General features: G+C 40.2%; 1 protein-coding gene across 4 annotated transcripts in view; it reads right to left on the bottom strand.

The window, feature by feature from the left end:
• The window catches only part of tenm3 (teneurin transmembrane protein 3), a 230,546-nt gene that overhangs the window by 112,589 nt on the left and 91,114 nt on the right, over nt 1–26,843 (bottom strand). For all 4 annotated transcript variants that reach the window (XM_040145299.1, XM_040145300.1, XM_040145301.1 and 1 more), the window contains exons 6-9: nt 18,735–18,854; nt 10,846–10,929; nt 8,456–8,580; nt 1,108–1,357 (exon numbers count right to left, since the gene is read on the bottom strand). In XM_040145299.1, coding sequence (XP_040001233.1) covers nt 1,108–1,357; nt 8,456–8,580; nt 10,846–10,929; nt 18,735–18,854 — 579 coding nt within the window. The remainder of the gene's footprint in view (nt 1–1,107; nt 1,358–8,455; nt 8,581–10,845; nt 10,930–18,734; nt 18,855–26,843) is intronic.

Below are 26,843 nucleotides of genomic sequence, written 5' to 3'. Positions count from 1 at the left end.
ATTCACTATCAGACCAAAGTTATCTGAAGCACTGAGCCCAAGGTAATTATAATCTAGGGTGTGATCTAGATGGGTGTTTCCTGATGTGAATGGATATTTGGTTTCTTGATATCTGGGCTTCTTTTGGAAGATCATGATTTTAAATCTGACAGTACAGCTCCAGAAGGTCCAGGTGCTGCTATAGTCCTTGTTGTGTGGGTGCAAGCAATACAAGGTCATCAGCACAGGGCAGGGATTTAAGTTTAAGATAGCTGCTAAGTTTGGGCAACCTTGTTAGGACATTGCACTGACCGCCATTCATTGTGGACAGCCTAACCCAAACCCTAACCCCAGCCTTCAACCTAACCTAAGTTCACACCTTACCCCTAACATTAACCAGGACCTCAGAAATGACGTTTTGCCGCATTAGGGCCAGGCTTTGGTCCCCCCAATTGGAGACATGGCTTTTTTACCCAATTGGACAAGCTGCACCCAATTAACTGCTCTTTAGTCTGAAATTTGTCCCCAAATGTAACCTATGACACAAACACACAGACACAAGACACAGACACAGACACAGACACACACACAAACACACACACACACACACACACACACACACACACACACACACACACACACACACACACACACACACACACACACACACACACACACACACACACACACACACACACACACACACACACACACACACTTCTCAGGCAGGACCTAGCTGCTAAAAAGGTTTAGCTGACTATAAGGGTGTGATTAAATAATCATTACTCGTAAAATTTTAAAGCTTTGCTTGAAACAAGAATTTCTGTCAAGCCATTTGGTGCTAAGTTTAGGTGTGAAGAAATATAGCCTCTGTGATGTTGATAATTATAGACTCCAATATCCGCAATGCTTTGCACTATCTGGTATTATAAAATATGTAGTTTTTATTTGAATTCCTATAATGACAATCTAGTATCATACATGTTTAACTGGTGGCGTCAAATTAAGTAGGAACTGCTGTATGGTTTTTTGCATACTGTAGAAGTGCACTTAATACAATTACAGTAACTCAACAGCAAGTCTGAGACATACAGTATTGGCTATTTCAAATATATGGCTGTGTCTCACCTATGATGATGGTATTATAAGAGACTTGTTCTGTGTTGCGTCCGTCGTTGTAAAATGCCAGATGCCAGATTCCTGTGTCCAGATACTGGATGAAGCCAGCCTCGTGCACGTTCACTGAGCGTGTGTGTCGGGCTCCAGACTCCTCCTCATTTTCAAAAGCTGGGTGTGCATGTCCTGCGTCCATGTCACTGAGCGCTCGTTTGTCTTTGGAAATGAGGCGACTACCATCCAGTAGCTCCACAAAGTCATACTGGAAGACAAAAATATACAAGAATGCAAACATCATTGAAGATTTTTTCACTACAAGCACATTTAGAATAGAAAGTCAACCCTGTGGAGGACTTCCAGTTGGCATGCTGTAAAGAATGAAAGGGTGATGGAGTCCTTTCCCACTCATTCCGATTAATTCCAAAAATTCAACTGATTTAACTTGACTGGAATGTTGTCAAGAATATGGAAGGGGATAAACTCAAAAAAGCTAAAGGTAGGGTGACCACAAGATCTGAAAAAAAGATGTTAACTTGACTAGCTATGAAGGACTAGAGACCGAAGCTTGCTTTTTGGCTAGTATATACACTGAAACCGATGTAAAGAGTGAGCTGACTTGTTTTCGGCATCCGCTGACAGAGAATGCGAAGAAGGACTTGATTGTATTTAGAGAGAAGATTAACCGGTCCTTTGAGGACATTAGGGATGACTTACAGCAAACTACAACAACATGAGTTGAGGAAATGGATCTCAACTCATGTATTTGAAAATACAATGCTGTCAAAGAGCTCTGGGCCCGAGGCCACCTCGGAACACACCACCAAGCTCTCTGGTGGTAAACTTTCTTGAGTACAAAACCAAGAAACAGGCTTTGTCCACAGTGTGGATGAAGAAAGAAGTGTTTCACAAAGACAAAACAGTCTACTTGACCATGATTACCCAACTGGAATAGTGAAGAGAAGTATGCTGGAATAAGAAGAGTGCTCAAGGAGAGAGGTGTCTGGTTTCAGCCCCCCCGCTAAGTGTAAGATGCTTCTGGACACTGATCCTAGGATCGACAATGACAAAAAATAAGCAGTAGATGACGACAGAGAAGATTCCCCATTACCCTGGAGAGAGCACCCAGCCTGGCTTTAACACTGCACAGGACTGCTTGGGAGAAAGAAGGGTTCAATCATCATCAGCAAACATCCCGACTACAGCAGATATGGCAGAAGCTGTGTGCATCCCCCAAAGGGACCTGAATAAACTGCCGTGAGGGAGGTGGGCTGACTGGTCCCAATTAAAACAGCTAAACTGCTTCACCACCATGTAATGACTTTGTAGAACAAAATGGTAAAAAAAAATTCATTAACTTGATTTGAGTTTTTGTTTCCCTTTCTTATGAGGCTGAAATACTAAGGTGGTCTAATATTCTGGGAATCTCTCTAAGTGGCATATTTTCCTCAATCTCTCTTTTTGGGATAATACACTTAATACCTTTTGGTTATAAATAAAGGGTATTATCAATGAAAGTGGGAAACTAGGGCTGAATAGAAAAAAAAAACTCCTTTAGTAGAAAAGAATAAGAAAAACCCTGGACCATTGCTATAGACTGTTCAAGGAGGGATACAAAGCCACCTCTCTGTTGGCTTTTGGGAAATTGGAGCTTTACACCTGACCCTTAGGCAGCCCTATGAGGCATACCATACTCCACCTCTGACCCAAATCAACAGGAAGAAATCCACGGAATTCATTAACATGAGTGTATAAAACAACCACGACACAAAATCAAGACAACAAAAGACACAAAATCAAAAGAAAACAGCAATAGAAAATAAAAACCCAGGTTGAGAGGCAGCAAGACCAGCAGTCCCCACGCTAGAGGCCTCTCTTCTGATGCTAGCACAGTAGCTTTTAAGCACTTCATTCCCAGGCCAGGTGCACCTCTTGATGACTGATCAGCTAGCACATGGGCAGAGCTACAGAGAGGGCAGGAGAGGAAAAAGGACAAACAGAAGCCCTGAACACATAAAGCCGTCAGAGGAACATGCTGCATTTTCCTTGCATCAAAGTATAAATAGCTTTTTACGGCATAGTTACAGTGACAAGACAGGTCAGGTGCTGGACTGCCCAATCAGAGGCCATGTTACAAGACGCACTGAATGATGTAGACTGTGAAATGTTTCGGGTTAGCTCGGCTGACATCGGTGACTTCGTGGAAGTAGTAGTGAGCTTAATCTGCATGCTGTTGGACATCATCCCCACTATAAATCTCTGGACCCTCCCAAACCAGAAACAATGGTTGGATGGCATTGTAGGTAATGCATTAAATGCTTGGTCTGCAGCATACAACTCAGGTCTCACGTCGGGTGACATGGGAGCGTACAAGGCTGCGTCATACAACCTGAGGATGGTGGTATCGGTGGCCAAACGAAATACAGGGATTGAGTGGAGTGACAATTCCAGTTTGGTGACGCAAGACATTTGTGGCTAGGAATATAGGACATAACAAGCTACAGAGGTAAATCCCACTATATGATGAAGGCTGATCTGGGACTGGCCGATGAGCTACATGCCCCATATGCTCACTTTGAGGCTAGCGGTGGTAATGCTAGTATTAGAAAGCCGGCCCCAAAGACGCTGGTAGACTCCCCAGCCTCTACCACAACTAAAGGGTGTCCCTCTCTCTCTCTCTGAGCATGACGTGTGGAGAGTGAATGGCAGAAAGGAAGCTGGACCAGACGGCATCCCAGGACAACTGTTGAGAACCTTTGCAGACCAGCTAGCACCAGTATTTTTACCTATATGTTTATTGAATTTCTTGCCAAATCCCACTCCTTACTTGCTTTAAAAAGTCACTCATTGTCCTTGTTCAGAAGTCCTGCTCCCCCAACTGCCTCAATAACTACCATCCCCTGGCTCTGAAATCTGTTGTGATGAAGTGCTTCGAGAGGTGGGTCAAGGACCACATCTGCTCTTCCCTACCCTGCACCCTAGACCCTTTGCAGTTCGCCTGTCGCCCCAAAAGAGTGATCACAGATGCAGTCACAGAGGTCCTGCACACCACAGGGGGCAGTGCTAGCTCAAACAACCTCACTCTCAACACAAGGGCCCCCTAGGGGTGTGTCCTTAGTCCACTGCTGTATGCCCTCTACACCCACGACTGCACAGCCATGCACAGCTCCAACTCCATTGTGAAGTTTGTGGATGACATAGTGGTAGTGGGCTGCATCTCAGGGGACGACAACAGTTTCTACTTGGATGAAGTGGACAACCTGGTGCAGTGGTTCTGGGCCAACAACTAACTCTGAATATCAGCAGTACCAAGGACATGGTCGTGGATTACAGAAGGGCTCGACAGAGGAACTACACCCCCTCGACATCAACAAGACTCCGTTGAGAGGGTGAGCATCTTTGAGTACCTTAGTGTCCACATCACTGAGGACCTGACAAGGACCACACACACAAGCCCAGTAATCAGTATAGTGAGTATAGTAAGTGGCAAATGATTCTACAAATTTAGGGCCAACAACAGAAGATGCTAGATCACCTTTGGATTTTAACTGGGTGCATGGAGAGCAGTGATTGGTCAACATATCTAAGGGGGCTGGAGGTGGAATAGAGGAAGACCAGTTCAGAAATATTACCCGGTGCCAGTCCTAGCAGTGCTTTAAAACTACAAAAAGCACTCAGACCTCCGCCAAGGCCAATTTTGAACATACACCAGTCTTCAGAGCAAAACAATTAAAATTCATGGTAAATGATCTGCATCTGTCCCAAAATTTAATTGGCCCATCCCTCGCCAAGTTTGATGGAAATCCATTCAGTACTTTTTAAGTAATCCTGTTGACAAATAAACAAATGAACAAACCAACAAACAGACACTGCTGATAACATAACCTCCTTGGCAGACGTAACAAATTAAATAGTAAATTCTTTACTTCACTGGTAACCAATGAAAGGAAGCCAGTGCAATGAAGACATGGCTTCTCTTCTTGGTACCAGTAAAGGGTCTCATTGCTGCATTTTCAACCAGCTGCAGGCAAGATAAGGCTGACAGACTGATTCCTACATAGAACTGTAGCAGTTGAGGCGAGAGGATATAAAAGCATAAACTATAGTCTCCAATTTTTTGAGAGACAAAAATTATGTTAATTTTGCAAGGGATGTAAGATAAAATAAGCTATTTCTAAGTGCTATATGAAGGCAACTGGTCTTGCTTGAGGTTCGTGAAGATGTTTCACCTCTCATCGGAAGGCTTATTCAGTTCTAACTGAATGTCGTTTATCAAATAATAACACTCTGAGTTCTTGAGTAGGTATTTACATTTAGTGACAGAGGCCCATGAGCATTGATTGTGGCTGCAGAGTAGTCTGCAGGGTTGAAGATTAGGACCTGTGTATTATTCTGGTGTAACCGAGGAAGTTTTTGGCCATCCGAGATTTTACATCCTCAAATTCAATTCAGAAAGGAGTTAACACTGCATGGGTCACCAGGTTTCAGCAGGAGGTACAGCTGGGTGTTGTTCACATAACAGTGGTATAGGGACAAACACACCGACAATGGAGCAAGGCAACAATTTCAATAATCTCTTAAGAGGGAACAGACAACGAGGAGTGTAGTTCATATAGACCTCTATTTATTTTAAAAACAGACTACAAACTATATAAAACAATAATTGCCAAGAGGATTGAGCATATTTCCTCTGAACTAAAAGAAACCTGGTCAAAAAGGGTTTGTCTAAGAGACACAAACACAGGATGATAAATGAACTATCACCATCACGCTCATCAGTCCCGATGCAGAAAAGGTGTTTGATCCAGTTGGGTCAGGTTATGTCTATCAAGTATTAAGAGTGATTTAGCTTCAATGAGAGGTTAGTATAATTTATTACAACACTCTATTCATCCTGCAGAGCTAGAATAAAAATTAATTGGCATCTCTCATGACCCATCAAGTTGGAAAGAGGGTGTTTCTCAAGGTTGTCACTTCCAGACATTAATTTATTTTGATTGGTGATGTTGAACATCAGAGAGAGACTCAAACACTTTCTTATAACTGTACTCCAAATGCTGACTCTTACAGTAGATTTTACTTTTCTATTGAATATCTTGGAGTTGGATCCCAAAAACATTTCCAACATTTATGGACGTAATTATGGTTCCGTTATTAAGACAGTTAAAGAAGACCCGGACAGGTGGTCTCTCTTAGCACTACATATGTCAAACTGAATTGAAACAATAAAAATGAATTTGCTGCCATGGATGCTCTACCTATTCCAGTCAATTCTTGTTGAAGTTCCTTCTAAATAATTTAGTGAATGGAATAGGATGATCTCAAGATTTGTGTTGAATAATAAGAGCCTGCAGATGGAGTACAAGACCCTAAAACTACCTAAATATAGGGGTGGGCTCTCCCTGGTACCACTGGTGTGCTGATGCAACATAGATTTTTTTAGCTGAGTGGAAAGATTTGGTATTGATGCAATTTGATTACCAGCACCAGAATCATTTCTTGGATAAAACATATCAGTGGATCAATGTAGCCCTTAGGGAACCCTATCCTTGACCCATGCAAGAATACTGAAATGGGTGGCATACGTTGTAGTCTTTCAGCCCAAATTTGACACTGTTATCCCTAGGATGAGGGGTGTAATAAAAACACAGTTAGCTAGTGTGACTTTGTGGTTTAATTTGACCTTAGTCTTGTTTATAATTGTTAATTTATTCTGTCTACTTGTTAGTGACAGTTTGCTTCTGTTGAAAAACATTTGAATCTTCTCATCACAAACTAAGATGAACATAAAAGACTTTTACAGTAGCAACACATGGTTATTAGCTCATGCTGCTATAATGCACATACCCACAGTTACCCAGAAAATGCTGTACTTTTTTCTAAGCTAAAAGATTTGTTACGCAAGAGTGACAAGATTGAAAAATCCACAGTAAAAGAAATAATGGGAATTTAGATGGATTAGGTTCTGACAAGGGCATACACATACACACACAAACCCTTGTCTATTATCTAAAGTGTTGACATTGAGCTATAGAGTGGTGGCATTGTATGAACCTGTCTTATATAGATAAGTGGACTGGTCTCTTGATAGAGGTGATTCACCACACAGAGATGAAGAACAGAGAAGTGTAGTCAATAAAGGGATTGTTTAGGTTTGTAAGAAACATATCTGTTTCATTATGAAATAAGAATCCCTAAAGCACTTGACCTAGACATACTTACAATGTTGCACAAGGGATTTGGGGTAATGACATGATGGAATGCAGAATTTTTTCAGTACTTCAGGTATTTGTTAAAACTAGAAAGATTAAGGGATTCTGGATGGTTGAGGACAGGCTTTCCTAAATGCTACGTTATAAGCATGTTAAAACTCTTTTTGTCATTCAGATATTCCTTTTATGTAAATAGTCCTCATAGCTTTATTCAGGCATAACAGATAGAACAGAATATTTATGGAAGTGTCACAAGTTCATGCGATATTTGCACCTGGTGCCCAAGAGAGAGAGAGAGAGAGCGAGAGAGAGAGGGAGAGAGAGAGAGCGATAAGTTAACAATGTTTTGATAGCAAGGAATACGATTTTTTTTTTCAGTCTGCACTCCTGATGCAAACTTATTTGACGTTGAAGTCTTAAATAATAACTATTGGGAGCCTGAGAGACGCTTGTCCACGCTTCCCACAATGAAACCATTAATGCATTTTCCACATCAATTTCATCATTTAATGATATTAAATTGTAAAATTGGCTGCCTGTTTTATAATATCTAACAGATATTATGTCATTCATAGATTTGAATGACACAACTTTACGTCAGGTCCCTTATGTTTGCACTCTTGAGGCGTTTTGCTTGATGATTATAGATTAATTCATGCTAAACTGCATGAATGAGTGAAAGTGAAAATTTAGAGAGTGTTGGTCAGATTATTACCGTCGTCTGAGGGTTTTTTTTTTTAATAATAGGATCTCATAGAAGTATCTCCACAACAACTTAAAATTGCCTCTTTCACATAGTTTATTCAACTGATTTTATTTTCCTTGTGCATAAGAGTTGACAATTGTGATGTTTAACCTTGTGCTGCTGTGGGCTTTACATTAATCTTACAGCATTCAAATCAGATTAGTGTGGTGCTGAAAGTGATATGGAAATGTTACTAGGTCAGACCTAGTAAAATTGCTATGACATGACATGGATGATTACTCTGACATGAGATAAACGTATTAAATTGCCATCATTCTGGACCTTTAGGCTAGATAAACTAGATTTGGTGACAGTTTAGACTGTATAAACTCCCTGTGATTTGCTTGAGCTGTACAAATAAAATAACATGTATGCACATGCACATGTATGTATTTGTGTGACCAACCTGTGTGTGTGAGGGCGGTAGGCCTTTGCGTCCATACACCCCAACAAGAGCATCTTTCTGGACGGAGATGTTGAATTTCAAGAACTGTGGTTGGTCAATATATAGTTGAGACCTCCAAAACACTCCTTGAAAAAAGAGAAACAACAAAGCAGCAGGAGTCAAAATCAGTGATTTAAATGTTTAAACAATCCTTGATTCATCTTCAGAATTTCCCCCTCTATATAAAATATATAAATCAATATCCTCACACAACAACAAAACAAAAAAATATTGGATCTTACAAAGCCCAACACTCATAATGCAGGCACATATTTCAAATATTATGTCATCATTTTAGATTTTATTTTTATAAACGGTTGCATCTCTGTGACAGTAATTGATAATTTCCCATATATTCTTATCTCCTAAACCTGCTGATAAGATACAGCATACTGATTCCAAGTTTATTCACAAATACATTGGCATGAGAAAGTTTGGGCACCCCTGGTCAAAATTTCCGTGCTGTGAATAATTGAGTAAAAGATGACCTGATTTCCAAAAGGCATAAAGTTAAACGTGGAACATTCTTTTCAACATTTAAAGCAAAACAAAAATGAAAAAGGGCTTGAAACAAAAGTTTGGGCACCCTGCATGGTCAGTACTTAGTAACACCTCCTTTAGCAAGTACCACAGCTTGTAAAGGTTTTTTGTAGCAAGCTGAGAGTCTTTCAGCTCTTGTTTGGGGCATTTTCACCCATTCTTCCTTTCAAAAGGCTTCAGGTTCTGTGAGATTCTTGGGCCGTCTTGCATGCACTTCTCTTTTGAGGTCTATCCACAGATGTTTTGTGAGGGCCATGGTAAAACCTTCAGCTTGCGCCTCTTGAGGTAGTCCATTATGGACTTTGAGGTGTGTTTAGGATCCTTATCCCTTGTTGGAAGCCATCCTCTTTTCATCTTCAGCATTTTTAAAAACGTTATGATGTTTGCTCTCAGAATTTGCTGGTTCTTCCCTCTACCAATGAATGTTCCCTGTGCCACTGGCTGCAACACAAGCCCAAAGCACGATCAATCCACCCCCATGCTCTACAGTTGGAGATGTGTTGTTTTCATGAAATTCTGCACCTTTTTTCTCAAAACTTACCTGCTCATTGCAGCCACAAAGTTCCATTTTAACTTCATCAATCCACAGGACTTGTTTTCAAAATGCATCAGGCTTGTTTAGATGTTCCTTTGCAAACTTGTGATGCTGAATTTTGTAGTGAGGGCACAGGGAAGTTCTTCTTCTAATGACTCTTCCATGAAGGTCATATTTGTTCAGGTGTTGCTGCACAGTAGAACAGTGCACCACCACTCCAGAGTCTGCTAAATCTTTCTGAAGGTCTTTTGCAGTCAAACAGAGGTTTTGATTTGCCTTTCTACCAATCCTACAAGCAGTTCTCTCTGAAAGTTTTCTTAGTCTTCCAAACATCAACTTGACCTCCACTGTTCCTGTTAACGGCCATTTCTTAATTTGATTACAAACTGAAGGACTGGCCACCTGAAAGCGCTTTGCTATCTTCTTACAGCCTTCTCCCGCTTTGTGGGCATCAGTTATTTTAATTATTGAGGAGCCCATGGCTGCTGATTATTGGGACAACGTTTGAGGAGTCAGAGTATTTATAAAGCTTTTAAATTTGCATCACCTGGCCTTTCCTAACGATGACTGTGAACAAGCCATAGCCCTAAGAAGCTAAATATGGTCTGAACCCTTGGTAAAAGTTATCTGAGAGCTCGAATCCCTTTTGTATGCCACTCCTTCTTTTCTGTCATAGTCAATTTGCAAAGAAGAAAAATAATACACTGATCTTGCTTAAAATGTTGGAAAGAATGTTTCATTTTTAACTACTCACATAACTATTCACAGTAAAAGAAATTATGACAAGGGGTACCCAAACTTTTCATGCCACTACATGGCCCATGCTTTAAACATCAGAATGAATCCTATTGAAATAGCCAAATATTTCATCTTTAAAAGCACTTGATAATTATTCATAAAGAATCTCACATAGTATGTAAACACTAATTTCATAATAAAGAGCAGTAGTCAAACCCCAAAACATTTAAATGTTTCCTTAATAATTAACTAAATTTACAGTGCTATACAGTAGCATTTCTTAATTTTAAGAAGATTCAGAAGAATCAACACTTCTCACAATGTTTCAACAGAAACTGCACATTATAACCTTCATGAAGGCAGGATTTTCTGCATTACACTGCATTCGTTTAAGCTAGGTCTTCCTAATAAACTGGCAACTGAGTGCATTATGCTTTGATGAGTATGTTTTGTTGTGTGAGAAATTTTATACTTTGTTCAAAGAGTGGTGGTATGGCATGGCAGGCTTTATATGTGCATGTGTGTGTGTGTAACTGACCTGGTGGGACATCTTGTACGGCTCGTCTCCCCACATCCATCTCTCCTGTGTCTATGGTGTTGTTTTCCAGAAGAAACATTTTACCTGCAGAAAGAAAAACAGATAAATAGAGAGCTGACGAAATGTCAATAGTTTTGTTTCTTCTTCTTCTTCATGTTTGTTTAATAAAAAAAAAAAAAATACTGACACACAGGATCTGATTACCCAGGTTCCACATGTGGTCATTCAAGTTTTAATTTATGTAGCTAAACATCTTAATTGTATCTAAATTGAAGCCTGAGTCTAACTTTAAAAATGGGTTTTGAGGTTATTTGGATTAAAAAAAAAAAACTCCCATTCATGAACATATGGACACATGCTTTTATAAATAACATATGTTCTAACTGATGGGTTATAAGTCATTATTATTTTCCTGTTATCGTCCTGGCATTTGTGCAATATCCTAAGGACCCTTTGGGCAGACAGTCAACACAGTCCACAGTGAAACATTTTGAAATCAACTGAAATCATGCCTTAGTGTGTAATCCCTGGAAAGTCTTGCTTCACACTCAGTTATAATACAGGTTTGCAAGGGATGCTATGTCTGAGCAAAGATGCCAGGTGGGTTCTTAATCTTAACAACAGAGAAATTTTGTCATGCAGCACGTTTTATGAAACGACAACTAACCCATGGATTTGCATGGGATTCATTCCGCACTTTGGACTAAAAGTTTACTTAATATTAAGCTACTGAAACAATTTGGTTAAAGTTAGGGTAAAATTCTGTTCATGGTAAATTAGGAAAACGTTAGCTGAAAATGAAACTTTTTCAACAACCTTTCACATCTCTCATATACAAAAGTATCCAGACCCCTTGCTGTGCCACTCTAGATTGTTGTCAGGTACACTGTCTTTGCTTTAATTATCCTATGTGTCTGGAACTTGATTGGAGTCCATCTCTGGCAAACTGAATTGATTGGACATAGTTTAGAAAGGCACACACCTGTGTATATAAGGTACCACAATTCACACTGTATGTCAGGACAAAAAAACAGCCATGATCTCCAAGGAACTCTTTCTACACCTCCATAATGAAATTTTGGCAAGGCATAGATCAGGGTGAGGGTATAAAACCATTTCTAAAGCTTTGCGTGTTCCCAGGAAAACAGTAGCCTTCCCATCCAATCTGTCAGAGACTGAGAGAATCTGCCAGGATGAATGGGATAAACTGCCCAAATCCAGGTGTGCAAAGCTTGTAGAGACTTATCCAAGAAGATACAAAGCTGTAATTACTGCCAAAGGGGCTTCAACAAAGTACTGAATCAAGGGTCTGAATACTTTTGTTAATGAGAGATTTCAGTTTTTGATTATGAACAAATTTGCAAAAACTTCTTAACCAGGACCTTAGAGATGACGTTTTGCCTCACTAAGACTGGGCTTTGGTCCCCATGAGGACTACCGGTTCCAACAAGGTTTTTACTGGAAAAAGTCCTAACGAGGTAATAAAAACATGGACAAACACACACACACACACACACACACACACACACACACACACACACACACACACACACACACACACACACACACACACACACACACACACACACACACACACACATTCTACTCTTAAAGCTACAGTATGTCAAAATTTGAAACTGTTTTTTAGTTGAGATATGCTCCAAAACATATCTTTGATGTGGAGAGGTGCTGTCAAAGGCTTCTGTGACCAAGAGTCATTGAACAGCCTGGCAGCAGTTCAGAGACATTCCCTTCTAAACTTTTTAAGTGAGCCTCGCCCTTCTAACCAATCAGAGAAGGCCAAAATCAGGGCTGGGAGTTCACGGCTGTCGATCAATTTGTGAACACACCGCTTTCACATCAAGGCTTCAAGCAAGGATTAGAAGCTGGAATATGTCACTATGGCTGACTCACAGGCTAGCCTACTGCCAATTCCTGTATTATCTGAGACAGGGTACAAAACAGGGATGTGGGTGAAGGGCTGAATGGAGCATAATGGAGCAGTGAGAGGAGGGATGGGAGGAGCAGATTGACTTGCTTTTGAGTCCCATTCAATCTGGCCAATGGGGGCAAACTACTATCACATTTTTTGACCCTGATTGTGAGATCTTTTATTCATTTTTTTGTTTAATTTTTCTCTTGACAAAGCTGACCTGATTTAAGTTGATATGGCTCACTGCTCTGGAGCAGCTGAAGGTTCAGCGTCATGGAAACATCTTAAATGTTTTGTCAATGGAGAGGAAACATTTACACTTTCCTTTTTTTTTGTAGACTTCCATCTCAGACGCAAAACACAACTTCCAGTAAACATTATGCGTCTTTAACATTTAGTGTGCCGCTACTCATCTTGGTCTCTTTCAGTTTCATACAACTCTGATTTGTTTGTGAACAGATGAGCTGAGAGGTTGAAATGAGAGAGCAACAAAGGAAGAAAAAGAAAGAGACAATTCTGAAATGATTAAACAGAAAGAGAATTAAAATTAAATAAAAACAGGTACAGACAATAGTTAAAGAATAGTAACAGAAATTCCTCTCTGAGATACACAAACGTAACAATAACACGTTTGCCTAGTGTGATTTATTTAGCGCATTAATGGCTGATGGGATTCCTCTTGACAAGAGGTACCTTAAATCAACGACCTGATTGCAGTAGCTGAAAGATCTGGTGACAGTGACAAGAGGGGTCCTGTATAATGATGGTGGCTTTCCTTGTTATCGACTGGGTGTGTAACACAAGTAACGGTGTGTGGGTTGATCCAATTATTTAAGTGGCCTGGCTGATGATGCGAGATAGTTTGATTTTGTGTTAAGTGATAAGGTTATTGTAGCAGGATGAAATATTGTAGATGTCATGTGCTGCTACTTAGGTCATGTTTTCCCTGGTTTTGTCATTTATTGCAGTGTTTCCTGTTTATTTTGGTGTCACTTACTGATCCTCTCGTTTCAGTTCCCCACTTTCTGCCACTGTGCGTTTCCCTGCCTTTTTTGATTATCAGCCCCACTCCTGATTTGTGTCACCATTATCCAACCGTCTACCCTCTCCTAGTGTATTTAGTCTCTGTGCTCCCCTCCCTCTGTTCCAGTTGGTCTTCATTCCTTGTGGCAACTTTTCCAGCCTTCTCCTAGTGTTACTGTTCCTGGTTTTTGTTTGTTCATATCCTAGTCTTGACCTCATCTTATGCCCACCCTGTTCTGCCTGTCTGTGTAGACTTTGATTTTGTCAAACCCTGAACTGTGTCCTGAGTCGTGCATTTAAGTCGTTTTGCATCTTGGTTACCAGTGTCTAAGTAGGTGAATATTGATTCAATGAGTGACCTGTAAATCATTGCTTTAATGTCCTTTTTAACATTAAAAGTCTTATGTTTCGTCAGCAGGTGGAGGCAATGTTGGACTTTTTTGTAAACTGAATCAGGATGCTGAGAGAGGGAGAGGAAGGTGTCTATTTCTGTCACCAGGTATTTAAAAGTGTCTACCTGAGCTACTGACTGACAATCCATTCCCTCACTGCTGCATCAGATGTGGTTAGTGTGAAGGAGAAGAAAATGGGAGATAAATCAAAGCCATGGGGGAGTCTTGTATTTAAAAATACTGTGCTGGATTTAAAACCATTAATGACTACATGCGGTGGCTTGCTTTGTAAATAGTTAATAATCCATAAAACCAGTTTTTGATTGACCTGTAGCTCCAAGAGTCTGTAAAGTAATGTATGAATGTTTACAGTATTAAAAGCAGATGGGAAGTCAATCAATAAAATCCTGGTATAGGAGAATGCTGAGTCCAGATGTCTGGCGACAGTGTTCAGGAGGGTCATTCTGGCATCCTCCTGGCTAAATCTTTTCTTATAGGCAAACTGGAGTGGGTCCACTTTGTCAGCCACTGTGCTGAAGAGAAGGTCAAACACTACTCTATCCATACATTTGCACAGCACTGAGGTTAGTGCAACCGGCTTGAAGTTGTTCAGGTCTTCAGTGTGTGTTTTTTCAGACTAGGAATTATGGTTGATTCTTTCCATGGGCTAGGAACACAACTGGAGTCAAGAGGGGTTTGGGACATTTGAATGAAGACTCAACCTAGCTGAGTGGAGCAGACATGTCCCAGGATGGAGGTCACCAGCCGCTCCCCAATGGTAATTGTTTGGTGGAGAACGCTGGCACCAGGAGGAGTCCAGTTAGTTTGCTGGCTGGAGTTTCTGAACTGGCTAAAAAAGCTATTCAGCTGCTCTGCAAAGGAGATGGGGTCTGGAAAGTTAATTGCTGCTGGTTCAGGGGTCTATCCCATCATTGTGTTAGGGCAAATCAAAGCCCATCCTGACTTGCTTCCTTGTTTTCACTGCGTCTCTGACAAATCGTAAAATGTTAAATCAATCCAAATTAATGTCTGTCACCTCCCACTAGCCACTAGGTGGAAATGGTGTAACTCCAACAGGTAGTCGCATGATTAGGTGAGTCTGCTTGGGTTTGCGTCACACAGTGGTGAATAAAGACCATGCGCAGGACATAAAAGACTGATCACAAGCCTGAGGCATGTGAGATACACCAGTGTTAATGTTAACATTTTGCAAAAAACGAGAGAAAAACATTGGTGAGGTACATAGCTGAGAGAGGAAGAAATAAGAGAACAAGGCACAAGGATCTTGATGTGTAGAGGCTTGATTTGCAGGATGAACTCAGCTTCAACTGGCAAACTGAGCCCTCATTAAGCTGCAACAACATTACACACATAAATTGTGCAATGACTCCCTCTGTCTGTATACTTATATATTATATATAATAATATACTATTTTATATATTATAGCGGATATATGCCAGAGACAGCATTAAGTAGGTCAACATACGAACACACAGAGTTTATGAGCTAAACTGGGCTTGCCCCTCCGGCCCTCTTGCACTCAAACTACCCTTCGGACAGGAAACGGAAACAAAGGAGCTGCATGCAAAAAAACGACCAGCTGTAAGCAATGTCAGAGAGATGTATGACCAACCAAAAGGACACAAGGCTAAAGGTTTAAACAAGCGAGACGTCCACGAAGTGAAATTGGGCTCATCCCATCAAAATAGGACTCATCTTTGATCAATATTTGTCTGTTCCTTTTCAACAAAGAAGCAAAGGACTGTTATTATCACCAAGGTCTTAAACCCCCACTTACACCATGAACCAACTGGAATGACACTTCAGTCATATGCTCTCTCCCTTTCCACTTCCTTAGGGGTTCCAGATTGTAGATAACAGAACCCTGCCATAAATCACACTACATTCAAATCCTGACTGAAAACTAACATTTTCATCCTTGGAACACATGTCTAAAATAATGTAAACCAAGTATCCAACAATTCTGTAACTTGGTTAATGTTATTCTTCAAATGTTTACAGGTAGTTTGATGGAACTCTCAAGTTTCTATGCCGTAGGACAGCTGAAGTGTGTGTTGCAAGATCTGAGCCAATTTCTATCATGTAACCATTCTTCCAACTAGTAACTATGTCTAATTTTAAGTATCTTTAATATAATCAAATGGGCATCAGACGTATTTTTTTATTATTTATATTGTGTGATTATTAGTATTGGTCTGCCTATTTATTAATAATGCTAGAAATTATTAATCCTTTGTGTTTAGTCAATTAGCTACTTGGATTATGTTATGTTAGGTTTGTGAACGATGCACTGAAGTGAAATTCCCAAATAAAAAGGTTCCCTTCTTATCATCAATCACACTGTTAGTTCATATATCATTTACTTAATGTTTTTATGGGCCATGGCGGTAGATGGATGTGAGACTTATGTGTGTAGACTCAAAGAGAAAAGAGCCCAATTGATGGACAAGTGGCACCATGCCCCCGATGCATCCTACATCCCCGAGGGTAAATAAAAACAGCTGGACCATCGTGTTCTGAGGTTTTTTTTTGTTGTTGTTGTTTTTTTTCGTTGTCTCGCAGTCTTGTGTTGCGGCGCTGCTCTTCTGTCGTTTTTGTCCATGTTTTCTTTTTTCTTTATTTTGCCCTGTGTTTTACCAATACGCACAACCTGTAGCAAATTTCAACAGAGGTTGAATCAGAAAGGAATGAGTTTTTCTAGAATATTTGTTATAAATTTTAATCATTACTCTGGTTCTGCTTTGAAGATTTTTTGGGGGTTTGTGTGATTCGGCCAACACCAATCCCTTCTTAAGTCATCTAGCTAAAGTTAAGTACAGTAATTAGAAGTGTTAATTTTTCCGCAGCGACCTGCAAGAGCCACAGGCAGACAGTCCATCTGCCGCAGCTGCCTACAGGGAAATCATCGGTGGTGCCAAGGAAGAGTCTGCTGGCAGACTTCCAGACACTAAAACAGCGGAGAACATTGGCAGAGCCTATCACCTAGGCAACCTACGATGCCTCAGGGAGCATCCACCTGGAGACTGCCGTTAAAGGTTACCGACCATAATTACCAACTGCTTTGGTTCCAGCCAAAAGCCTCCAGATCATCAACTAAAGTAGGCAAAGCCATCTATTCCTTTGTCCATCACTGGGTTGATGTCGAAATACTGGTAACATTGTATAATCCTTAAAACTTAATTTATAGAAGTCCTAGGATCCGTATATTAATATAGCCATACCATCCATAGCCACAACATATTTTCTCCTACCACTGGCGAATTTATCACAATACCCACAGCTATTGGTTAATATTGTTCTTTTGTTCCAACTTGCATCGTAATTATTAGTCAATGCATTTATCCTGTGTTAGACAAAAGTTAATAAATTTTAATTCTTTTAATCCCAGTTGTTGGTATGTGTTCTTTTGAAGTAGAGATCGTCGATCCATTGAATTGGGAAGTCACAGCTTCTGATATTAGACTGAATGATTTGAAGTAATTAATTTCCTGCAAAAGCAGGTGGTGACCTACGAGTGCTTACTCAGTAATTCTGACCAAAACGCTACAATTTCACTTTTTTTTTACTGTTATTGATGTTACAGCATTACTAGTGTTCTTGTTAGGTGTGGTAATGTCAGTCACTGGTGCATTTCAAAGGTGATGCCCTATAGACCACCCTGACGCAGTACTTCCCACTAAAGGAGTCTACAAACAGAGACCACGAATGAGAGAGAGAAAGAGAGAGAGAGAGAGAAAGGAGCCATATAAATCTAGAGTACATCTGGGTTTTATCTTAATTTACTGTAACCGCTTACCACTGTGCAGTAGTCAAATTATTTAGTTATCGATTTACTACAGAAGTTCTATAGTAATTTTCAAAAAGATCTGGTTCATCTGGGTCTGGGCAGCTGTGGCTCAGGAGGGTAGAGTGAGGATCCCCGGCTCCTACAGTCTGCATGTTGGACATTCCTTGGGCAAGATACTGGACCCCAAATTGCTCCTGATGGCTGTGACGTCAGTATGTGTGAGTGTGTGTGAATGGGTGAATGTGAGATGTACTGTAAAGCACTTGGAGTGGTCAGTAAGACTAGAAAAATGCTATCCAAGTGCAGTCCATTTACCATTAACCATTATTATTTTGCTGTTGCCACAAGATTTCTTAAAACCGAACTGGACAGATTCACTGTTAATGTGAGTGGCAAATGGTAGATTTGGACCTAAAAATTACTGGCTAAAATATTTTTCATGTCACTTTCATGTTACTAGTCCCTCTTTGTCTTGAACTGAGATAGACCAACTGAAGTTTACATTTCAGGAAAACAAAGCAAGTCCTCGTCTGTCATAAACGTCCTAACCTTTGATACACTGCTGAGTCTGCCAGATGGTAATATCAGGTAAACATTGCATCATGAACATTTCTGGTCTAAGTAGAGAAACGTACAATGTAAAAAACACCTTTGTCACCAACTTTTCTCAAATTCTTACTTGCTTTTCCTGTCAGAAGAAAGAACAGAAATTGTGTTTAAGTAGGAACTCACCATTGTCTGTGGACACCATAAAGGTGTTGGGAGTCGTATCTCTTCCCCCTCCTCCATTTTCAAAGGCTGCATATCCGTCACTCTCCTGAAGCTGCCAGTTTAGACCAAACAGATGCATAGCTGGTGAAAGGAAGAGGGAAAAAGGAGAGAAAGAGGGAGAACAAAAGAGGAACAGGGAGATTAATACAGTGTGCAAAGAGATCGATAGGAAGAGAAAATGAATAAAATAATTGGAAAGGGAGGACAGTGGAGAGAAAGAAAAAGGAAAAGTATGGGGTACAACAAAAGTAACAGAAGGAGGTATGGGAAATGTGAAAATAAAAGAGGAGAAAAAGAAAATATAAAAGGAGAATAATTACAAAATGATGGAGGGATAAAGAGGAAAGATTAGGTGATAAAAGAGGAAAACAGAAAAAACAATGATAAAAAAAAAAATCTATCTGTATCAAACAGATAGAAGTGTGTGCATGAAGCATGGTTGCATGTACAGTTGGGGCCGTTTTAAGCATATTGAGCACTAGCAGTATGTTTTTGGAAACATGAATAACATCTTCAATGCTCCTAGGCTAGGTACGCAAATTAAATGTGCAACTGCGCACACATACACACACAAGCGGCCACACACAGACACACAATACATCAGTACCCAGGCATAGATAGAGTGGAGTGTGTTAGCATCAAAGGAAGCCTCTGGCAGCAAATCTGACAAAATGCCATACAACACTCACCTCTACAATCTATGTTTTTTCTCTTTTTCTCTGTGTGTGTATCTATGAGTGTACGTGCATGCCCTTGGGCTTGTAAATCAACTGCCCACTTGCTATCTCCTCCCTTCTCCTTGAACCTCAGTTGAGATGTAACCAGATTTTTCTGAGGCCAAAAAGCAGTTAGATTGGTGCAAACACCAATGAAGGCCATTTCTATTCACCATGACACCTCCCTCCTTAATCTTTCACTGCCTCTTACAGAATATTCCACATGGCATTTGCTGAATTACGCTGACTGCCTGATGAAGAACTACAGCGCTGATGTGGCATTTTACAAGATGAAGCAGCAGAGGGGGAATTTGGTTTTTTGCTTTGCATAGTCAATATAACAGGATCACACACAGCAATTTAATACCGTAGACTGCTGTCTGTGTTTACACTTACACGTTGATAGTACACAGCACAGCTCACTGTTTCCAGTCTCATTCTGCTTGATTAAGGAAAAAAAACCAAAACAAATCATATCTTCAGTGCAAAGAAAACTATTGTTTATACATAAAAACTTTCCTTGAACCTGATTTCTATGGATTATTATTAGACAGGGGATTACAATTCTAAAGTAGTTATGAAAATGTGGAAAATGTGTCCAAAACTGATTCTCATAAAGTTTAAAAAACATCTAAAGGGAACCTGGGTAGAGTCAGAACCACTCCGAAATATTATAGGGATAATTAGACCCAATCCACATCGTGACTGACCCAAACAGACTCAAACAGAGAGAGAACACCAACGCTCTGAGGAGAACGGTGCATAACCAATCAACAAGCAAGAAAGGCCAACATGAGCAGAATAACTTTTTTACTGCAATTCATAGTTTTCACTCAGTCCCCCTTACAAAAACATATTTTTCTCCTGCAATGAATGGTGTGCACCATGTGATTAAAGCTGTTAGCACTGGTCATGACATATTGACATACAGACCTGAGACCTTTAGTAATACAATGGGACCTTACCTGGAACCCATAAGACTGCATTTACTGAAATGTGGGCCTGGCCATCTTGGGTCCTGGGTTGTGTCCTGGGTTGGGTCTCAGTTAGGAGACCCAAGTGGAGCTAAGACGACCTCTAGTCCAAACCCCTGCTAGCAAATCTAGAGGCTGCAATGTTTGCGACAGCCCCCAAACAGGTGTTAGTCAGAACAACATACATTTTTATGATATGGGATTTTTAAGGCCAGTACCAAAATAAGCGAAAATGATACGTTGGCTATGTAGCAATAGCAAAAACTTAAATATACAACCTCTTTAATGTCCTTAAGTTAGACCATTTTCATGGCATCCAAAACAAACAAACAAAAAAAGCATTTATGTGTTTCTCTGATAAGTTTGTGAGACTCTGACGAGCACATATAGACCAAATTGTGACACTAAAATAACAAAAACAAACCCCCAATTATTTTGCATCTGAGAAAGTTTAGATGTTGGATAGTTGAGGAGGAGGCCCATGACAGTACATGACATACTGATGGTAGAAAAACAATGCTAGAATGCTAGAAATGATACTTCCCCAACGTCACACACGCACACACACACACACACACACACACACACGCACACACACACACACACAGACCGCGCTGCCTCATTAAATTAGAGCCATGCTGTGCTATCCCATAACCCACCACCCCTCGTGGTGAGGACAGGACCAAAGGGTCGCGGGAGATTGCCGGCTAATCGACAGAGGCCTGTGTGTGTGTGTGTATATCTGTATGTGTGCATCTGTGTGATAAAGTAAGAGGATTAATGGCAATGGTAACAGTCATAGAAGACTGGTTCTCTCTAACTGAACCTTTCTGAGAAATTTGGGAAGTACAAGAACATTTCAGGGAAATTTTGATTTAAAGAAGGTAAAAATATAATCAAGACTTAGGTTGAAAACTTTAAAACTATATAGACTCTTGTTTCATGGAGGTGATGGTAATTTGGCATCAATGTTTACCTGTTTTTGTTATCAATTCCTCAATATTTCCTATTCTTTATAAATATTAATTGGTTTGTGAACTTTGAAAAAAAAAATCCCTAAGCAGGAGAACTGCTTGGATCAATGAAAAATGACCTATACTAACATGTTCAACTGGAATCAAGTACCTAAGGTGCACTGTCAGCCTTACTATGTCCGTTCAGTAAAGCAAACTGACCTAAATTCAGCCTTCATAATCTGACACACAATAACAGGGACCACAGTTGCCTGGTTGACCACTTGTAAGGCAGGAACTGTGTTAAGAGCATAAAATATGGTTTATGAATGAGTCAGAGGAAACTGCTTCACTTCTTTTTGTAGTTATAGTGCTATACTCACAGGTGATGCTCCTTACAATAGCTCATCCCCTAAACAGTGTGTTTACTCAGAATGTGTCACAACTATACGCTGACAGAAGAAGAGATGAACCAATGAAATAATGTAAAGCTCCGTATCCAGTAGAGATGATATGACACGGAAGGCACAGCCATACAGCTTTATTCTTTCTTTAAAACTAAACACCATAGAGCAGTAAAAACAGATGTTATAATTTCTGTGAATTTGATTCGTTGAACTTGATTTTGCACCATGTTTGATGTTCACAAGAATGTGATGTGTTTCATGTCAAACTATGCCACCTTGTGGGTGTACAAATAGATAGTTGGAAGCCTGCTGTTTAATAAACTATTGCTGCTGATCAATATATCATTGTTCGACTGGTGCATATCTACGAGACAGGAACATTACATTGGGGATGATGTGAACAGAATCAAGCGCAATGTTACTGAAGATTTAGATGTTTTGCTGAAACGAAAAGGGGGAAATATGAAAGAACAGAGAATGAGTGAGGCTAAACTAAGCTAACAAAAATAGTGTCAGTCTCGTCGTTGCACTGCAGCAAGCATGATAAGAAACACCGCTGCCCTCCCATACCTTCAACACAGAAAAACTGACCCTGTCTTTGTCATACCATTTTGTAACTAATGGATGCAAAGGTTTGAAAACTACACCACTGCAATGATTATCACCATAAGCACTAGACTCAAGGTGTTACTGTTGCACTTAGCTGATATTATATGACACATATGCAGCAGAGGAAGACAAATATACAGACACAAAGCAGGAGTTATCAGGGTATTTTTATCCCTAAGAAAAACATTCAGTATCAAGTCTATATCTATATAGATAGTTATCACACAAGGCTAAGTATACTAGCTAAGAACTCTGAGATTGCTAAAAACTCTAATAATGCAAAACTGGGCATCATCCAGGCTGCACAGAAAAGCACTGAGGGAGCCAGACCTGACCCTACATGAGCTTCTAGACAATGGCACAGCTAACCAAAAGACCAAAAGACCATGAACAAGCATTAAAATGATGGCAGATTTTCAGAAAAATTATGCCCCGTCAAGCACTGCAGAAACTGTGGATCTAAATATCCACATGATGGTGAGCATCCATTTAAACACAAACACTGAAAAGGCTGTGGTAAATTAAACCATTTTGCAAAATAGTGTCCTTTAAAATTCAAAGACACTAAAACAAAAAAGCCACAAGACAGAGCCAACCAATACACAAATCGTGTGCATCACAGAACAAAGACTGCACCAGGTGGAGAGCACAACTCTTTTACATGCTAGTTTTGATTGCTTCAGGAGCCTCAGCAAACTGCATCAGTGAAACATGTTTTGAGAATCTGATTCCATGTCCATGACTCAGCACTGTTAAAACCAAGATATACCCCTTTCACTCTTATATCTCATTGCCTGTTACTAGTGTATTCAAGGGCGATGTGGACACAGAACAGAAACAGACAATGTGTACATTTGTTTGTTGTGTTTAAAGTCGATGGGTTTAATGTTCTTAGTTACAAAATATCCAAAGCACTGGGACTGATTAAAGTGGTTATAAAAATATACACAACCGTGTTGCACAGTTGCTGATGAGCTGGTAGAAATTCTTTCAGAGCTTTGTCAAGGGACTGGAAAACTGAAAAACTTCCATGTAAAGCTGAACATCAACCCTGATGTCAAGCCGACATACCAACCACATTGACATGTACCAAACCACAGTTACCAGAAGGTCAAAGATGAACTTCAGAAACAAGAAGCTGATGACATCATCAAGGAGGTCGCCCCACACCATGGGTTTCAACTAGAGTCACACCTCCTACAGTTAAAGACCCAGACAAAATAAGAATTTTTGTTGACAAGTGCCAAGCTACTATAGCCATAGAGAGAGAACACCATGTCACTCCCATATTGGATGATGTGATTCATGAGCTACACAGAGCTACAGTTTTTTCCAAACTGGATTTTAGACTTGGATAACACCAGCTAGAGCTTCATCCAGACAGCAGATACATCAACACATTCACCACTCAATTTGGATGAGGTGCTACAAATGATTGAGTTTTGGCATATCATCTGCTGCCGAGGTACTTCAAAATGCCATATGTCAAACATTGCAGGGTCTCTCAGGTGTGAAAAATCTCAGTGATGACATCATCGTCTACAGTGCTTCCCAGGCTGAACATGATGACAACCTCTGAGCACTGTTCCAAAGACTTAAAGAAAGTGGTCTCACACTCAATCATGAAAAATCTGAGTTCAACAAATCCAAGCTCAAGTTTTATCTTCTCTGCACAGGGTGTCATGCCATTCCATGTCAGACAGGTGAAGGCACACGTGTCATAAAAGTAGCAGAGGAATATGGGAATTTCATTACAAGTCATGCAGCACCTAAAGCCATGACACTCACTAAGATCAAGGAATGGACACTCAAAGACCCTATCCCTCAAGAGGTCAGTGTTCACATCAGAGACAACACATGAGACAAAATAGACAAAACAGTTGTTCACTGCTAACAGAAATTAGCAGTGAAAGAGTTACAGCGAGCCCATCAAGGACACCAAACCATTGTTAAAACTAAAGCACTACTCAGAAGAAAGGTCTGGTTTCCAGACATTGACGGTAAAGCTGAAATCTAGCTGTCTCGCATGTCACAGCTAGCAGACCAGTAACACATGTTGAGCCAATGAAGATGGCAGCCTTTCCCTGGCATAATGTTAGTGCAGACTTCTATGGACCACTTCCCACTGGAGAGTGCTTGCTTGTCCACATGGATGCACAGTACCCAATTGTAGAGAGCGTAAAGTCATCCTTAGCCAACACAGTCATTCGGTCATGGACAAAGTCTTCCCAATGTTTGGAATCCCCAGAGTCATGAAACCTGATAATGGTCCCCGTTTGTCCCCCAACAGTGGGAAGTTCTCCGAGTTTGCAGACTATGTAGGATTCCATCACCACTGAATAAAACCATTTTGGCCTGAAGCTAATGCAACAAATGAAAGGTTCATGTGCACACTAAGCAAGACTGTTAGTGTAGCAGAAACACAAGGAATTCCCTGGAAGCAACATCTGAATATCTTACTAGAGTACAGGGCCACACGTCACAGTACAACATATTCAGGTTCACCAGCTGAATTGTTGTTCAGATGTAAGGTGTACACAAAGATTTCCTCTCTGAATTATGCTCCCAGTAAAAGTTCAGCCTGTGATATGAGAGCAAGAGACCATGAAGCTAAAGCTGAATTAAATCTCATGCAGACTCTCATCATCATGTTGTACCACATAAATTCATTTCAGGTGACATTGTACTTCATCGTCAGCCAAGGCATAACAAGCTCACCACACGATTTAGCACTAAACCATACACCCTCAAAGGTTTAATGGCAGTAGCAGCCAGAGATCAGGAACTGTTTAGTTTTCAAGAAGATCGCTCCTGAGTTACGGGACATTCCTTTGGATCCCAAAGATGATCATGATGGTGATTTTAGTGATGCCGTTTTGGTCACAACAGTGACATAGTATCCCCCGAGGAACAACAGACATCCTCCCACCTATTTCCAGGACTATAAATAGATAAAAGACTGTTAAACACATGGAGAGTCTCTGTTGCACATCTCTTAAAAGTAAACACTATAGGAGAGATGAGATGTGCACACGACCGGGAACAGTTGTTTAATCTAAAGGGACTGATTTCGTTCATTTTGAGAAGAGTGGTAAAGTTTTGTTTATTTTTATTTGTAATGTACCTTTAGTATGCATCTGATTCTATAGGTTGTGCGGTCACACCTAGAGTATACAGGCAAAAATGTTTGAATGTGAGATGAAGTGTATGTCTCTAGATAAGTATGCTGTAGGGAAGTTAAGTTTAAAACCTACAGCAGAATGTTAAATTTGATGTTTAAGAGTAATCCCAATGTCAGGAAATGTTAAAAAAGAAAAAAGGAAAAAAAGGGGGGAGGGGGGCAATGTGATGTTCACAGGAAAAACATGATGCATTTTCAGTCAAACTATGCCACCTTGTGGATACATGAATAGATAAGTCAGTAGTCAGTCTACACAAAGGAGTAGGTCAGAAGCCCGCTGATTAATAAACCACTGCTGCTGTTTAACATGTCGTTGTTTGTCTGGTGCATAACTGCACCATGAGATGTAGCTTCCAAGGTGATACTAGACCCACTGTTATATAGTTTAGGCCTGTATGGAAATGTTGTAAATGCAGGAGTACAAGCTAATTCCCAGGATGATTTAAAGTAAGGAATGTTTCTTCATTCTTCAACTTATTTTGACTCACACTGGTGGGAATAATAGGTCTCGTAGCCGCTGAGTATTCATTCGATGCATGCCCTTGTTTTCTCAGGGCACAGCCTGGCTCAAATAATATAACAGGAAGGTTTTATGTATGCACGTGTGTCCCTGTGTGAACACAGTCTTGCCTGTTACCATATAAACTCAGTTACCAGAAAAAACAGCAACTCTGGATCATCCCTTTGCATATGTGTTGCTACAGGTGCATGCATGTAGCTGCTATTCCATTTCTCCACTTGTTTTGCATGTGAACTTTGTATTAGGAATGGGTTTAGAGAGTGATCAAACAGATTTTGGAAAAAGTACAGTGGTGGGTGCCAGGAGGAAGTTCTGAACATCAGCAAGCCATACAGTTGGTGGACATTTGCAACAATGCGAAACTTATCTTCAAAATGTTTCCATAGTTTTTTTCAGACATGCGCTTCACTCTGTAAATGTGTTGATAATTTTACGTTTGCTTGTTTGAAAATAACCCACAGTAGTTTTCTCATAAAAGTCAAGCCAGCAATCAGACTAGACTGGATTTGTTAACCCTATGCAGCTTAAATCTGAATTGAACAGAGGAGAACATTAATGAAAAGGCTAAAGCACAAACAGGTTTAAAAGGTCATTTGAGCGTGATTTTAATTGTACGTCTTGGTCTGCCTTCTTCTTACACTGTAAAACATTTTTCATTATAAATCCCTTCTTAAACATGAGGAAATATAATCTTTTTAATATGTAGAGGC

This window comes from Xiphias gladius, chromosome 15, assembly GCF_016859285.1.
Source record: "Xiphias gladius isolate SHS-SW01 ecotype Sanya breed wild chromosome 15, ASM1685928v1, whole genome shotgun sequence".
NCBI classification, from domain to species: Eukaryota; Metazoa; Chordata; class Actinopteri; order Istiophoriformes; family Xiphiidae; genus Xiphias; species Xiphias gladius.
This window is presented reverse-complemented; position numbering and strand designations above follow the sequence as displayed.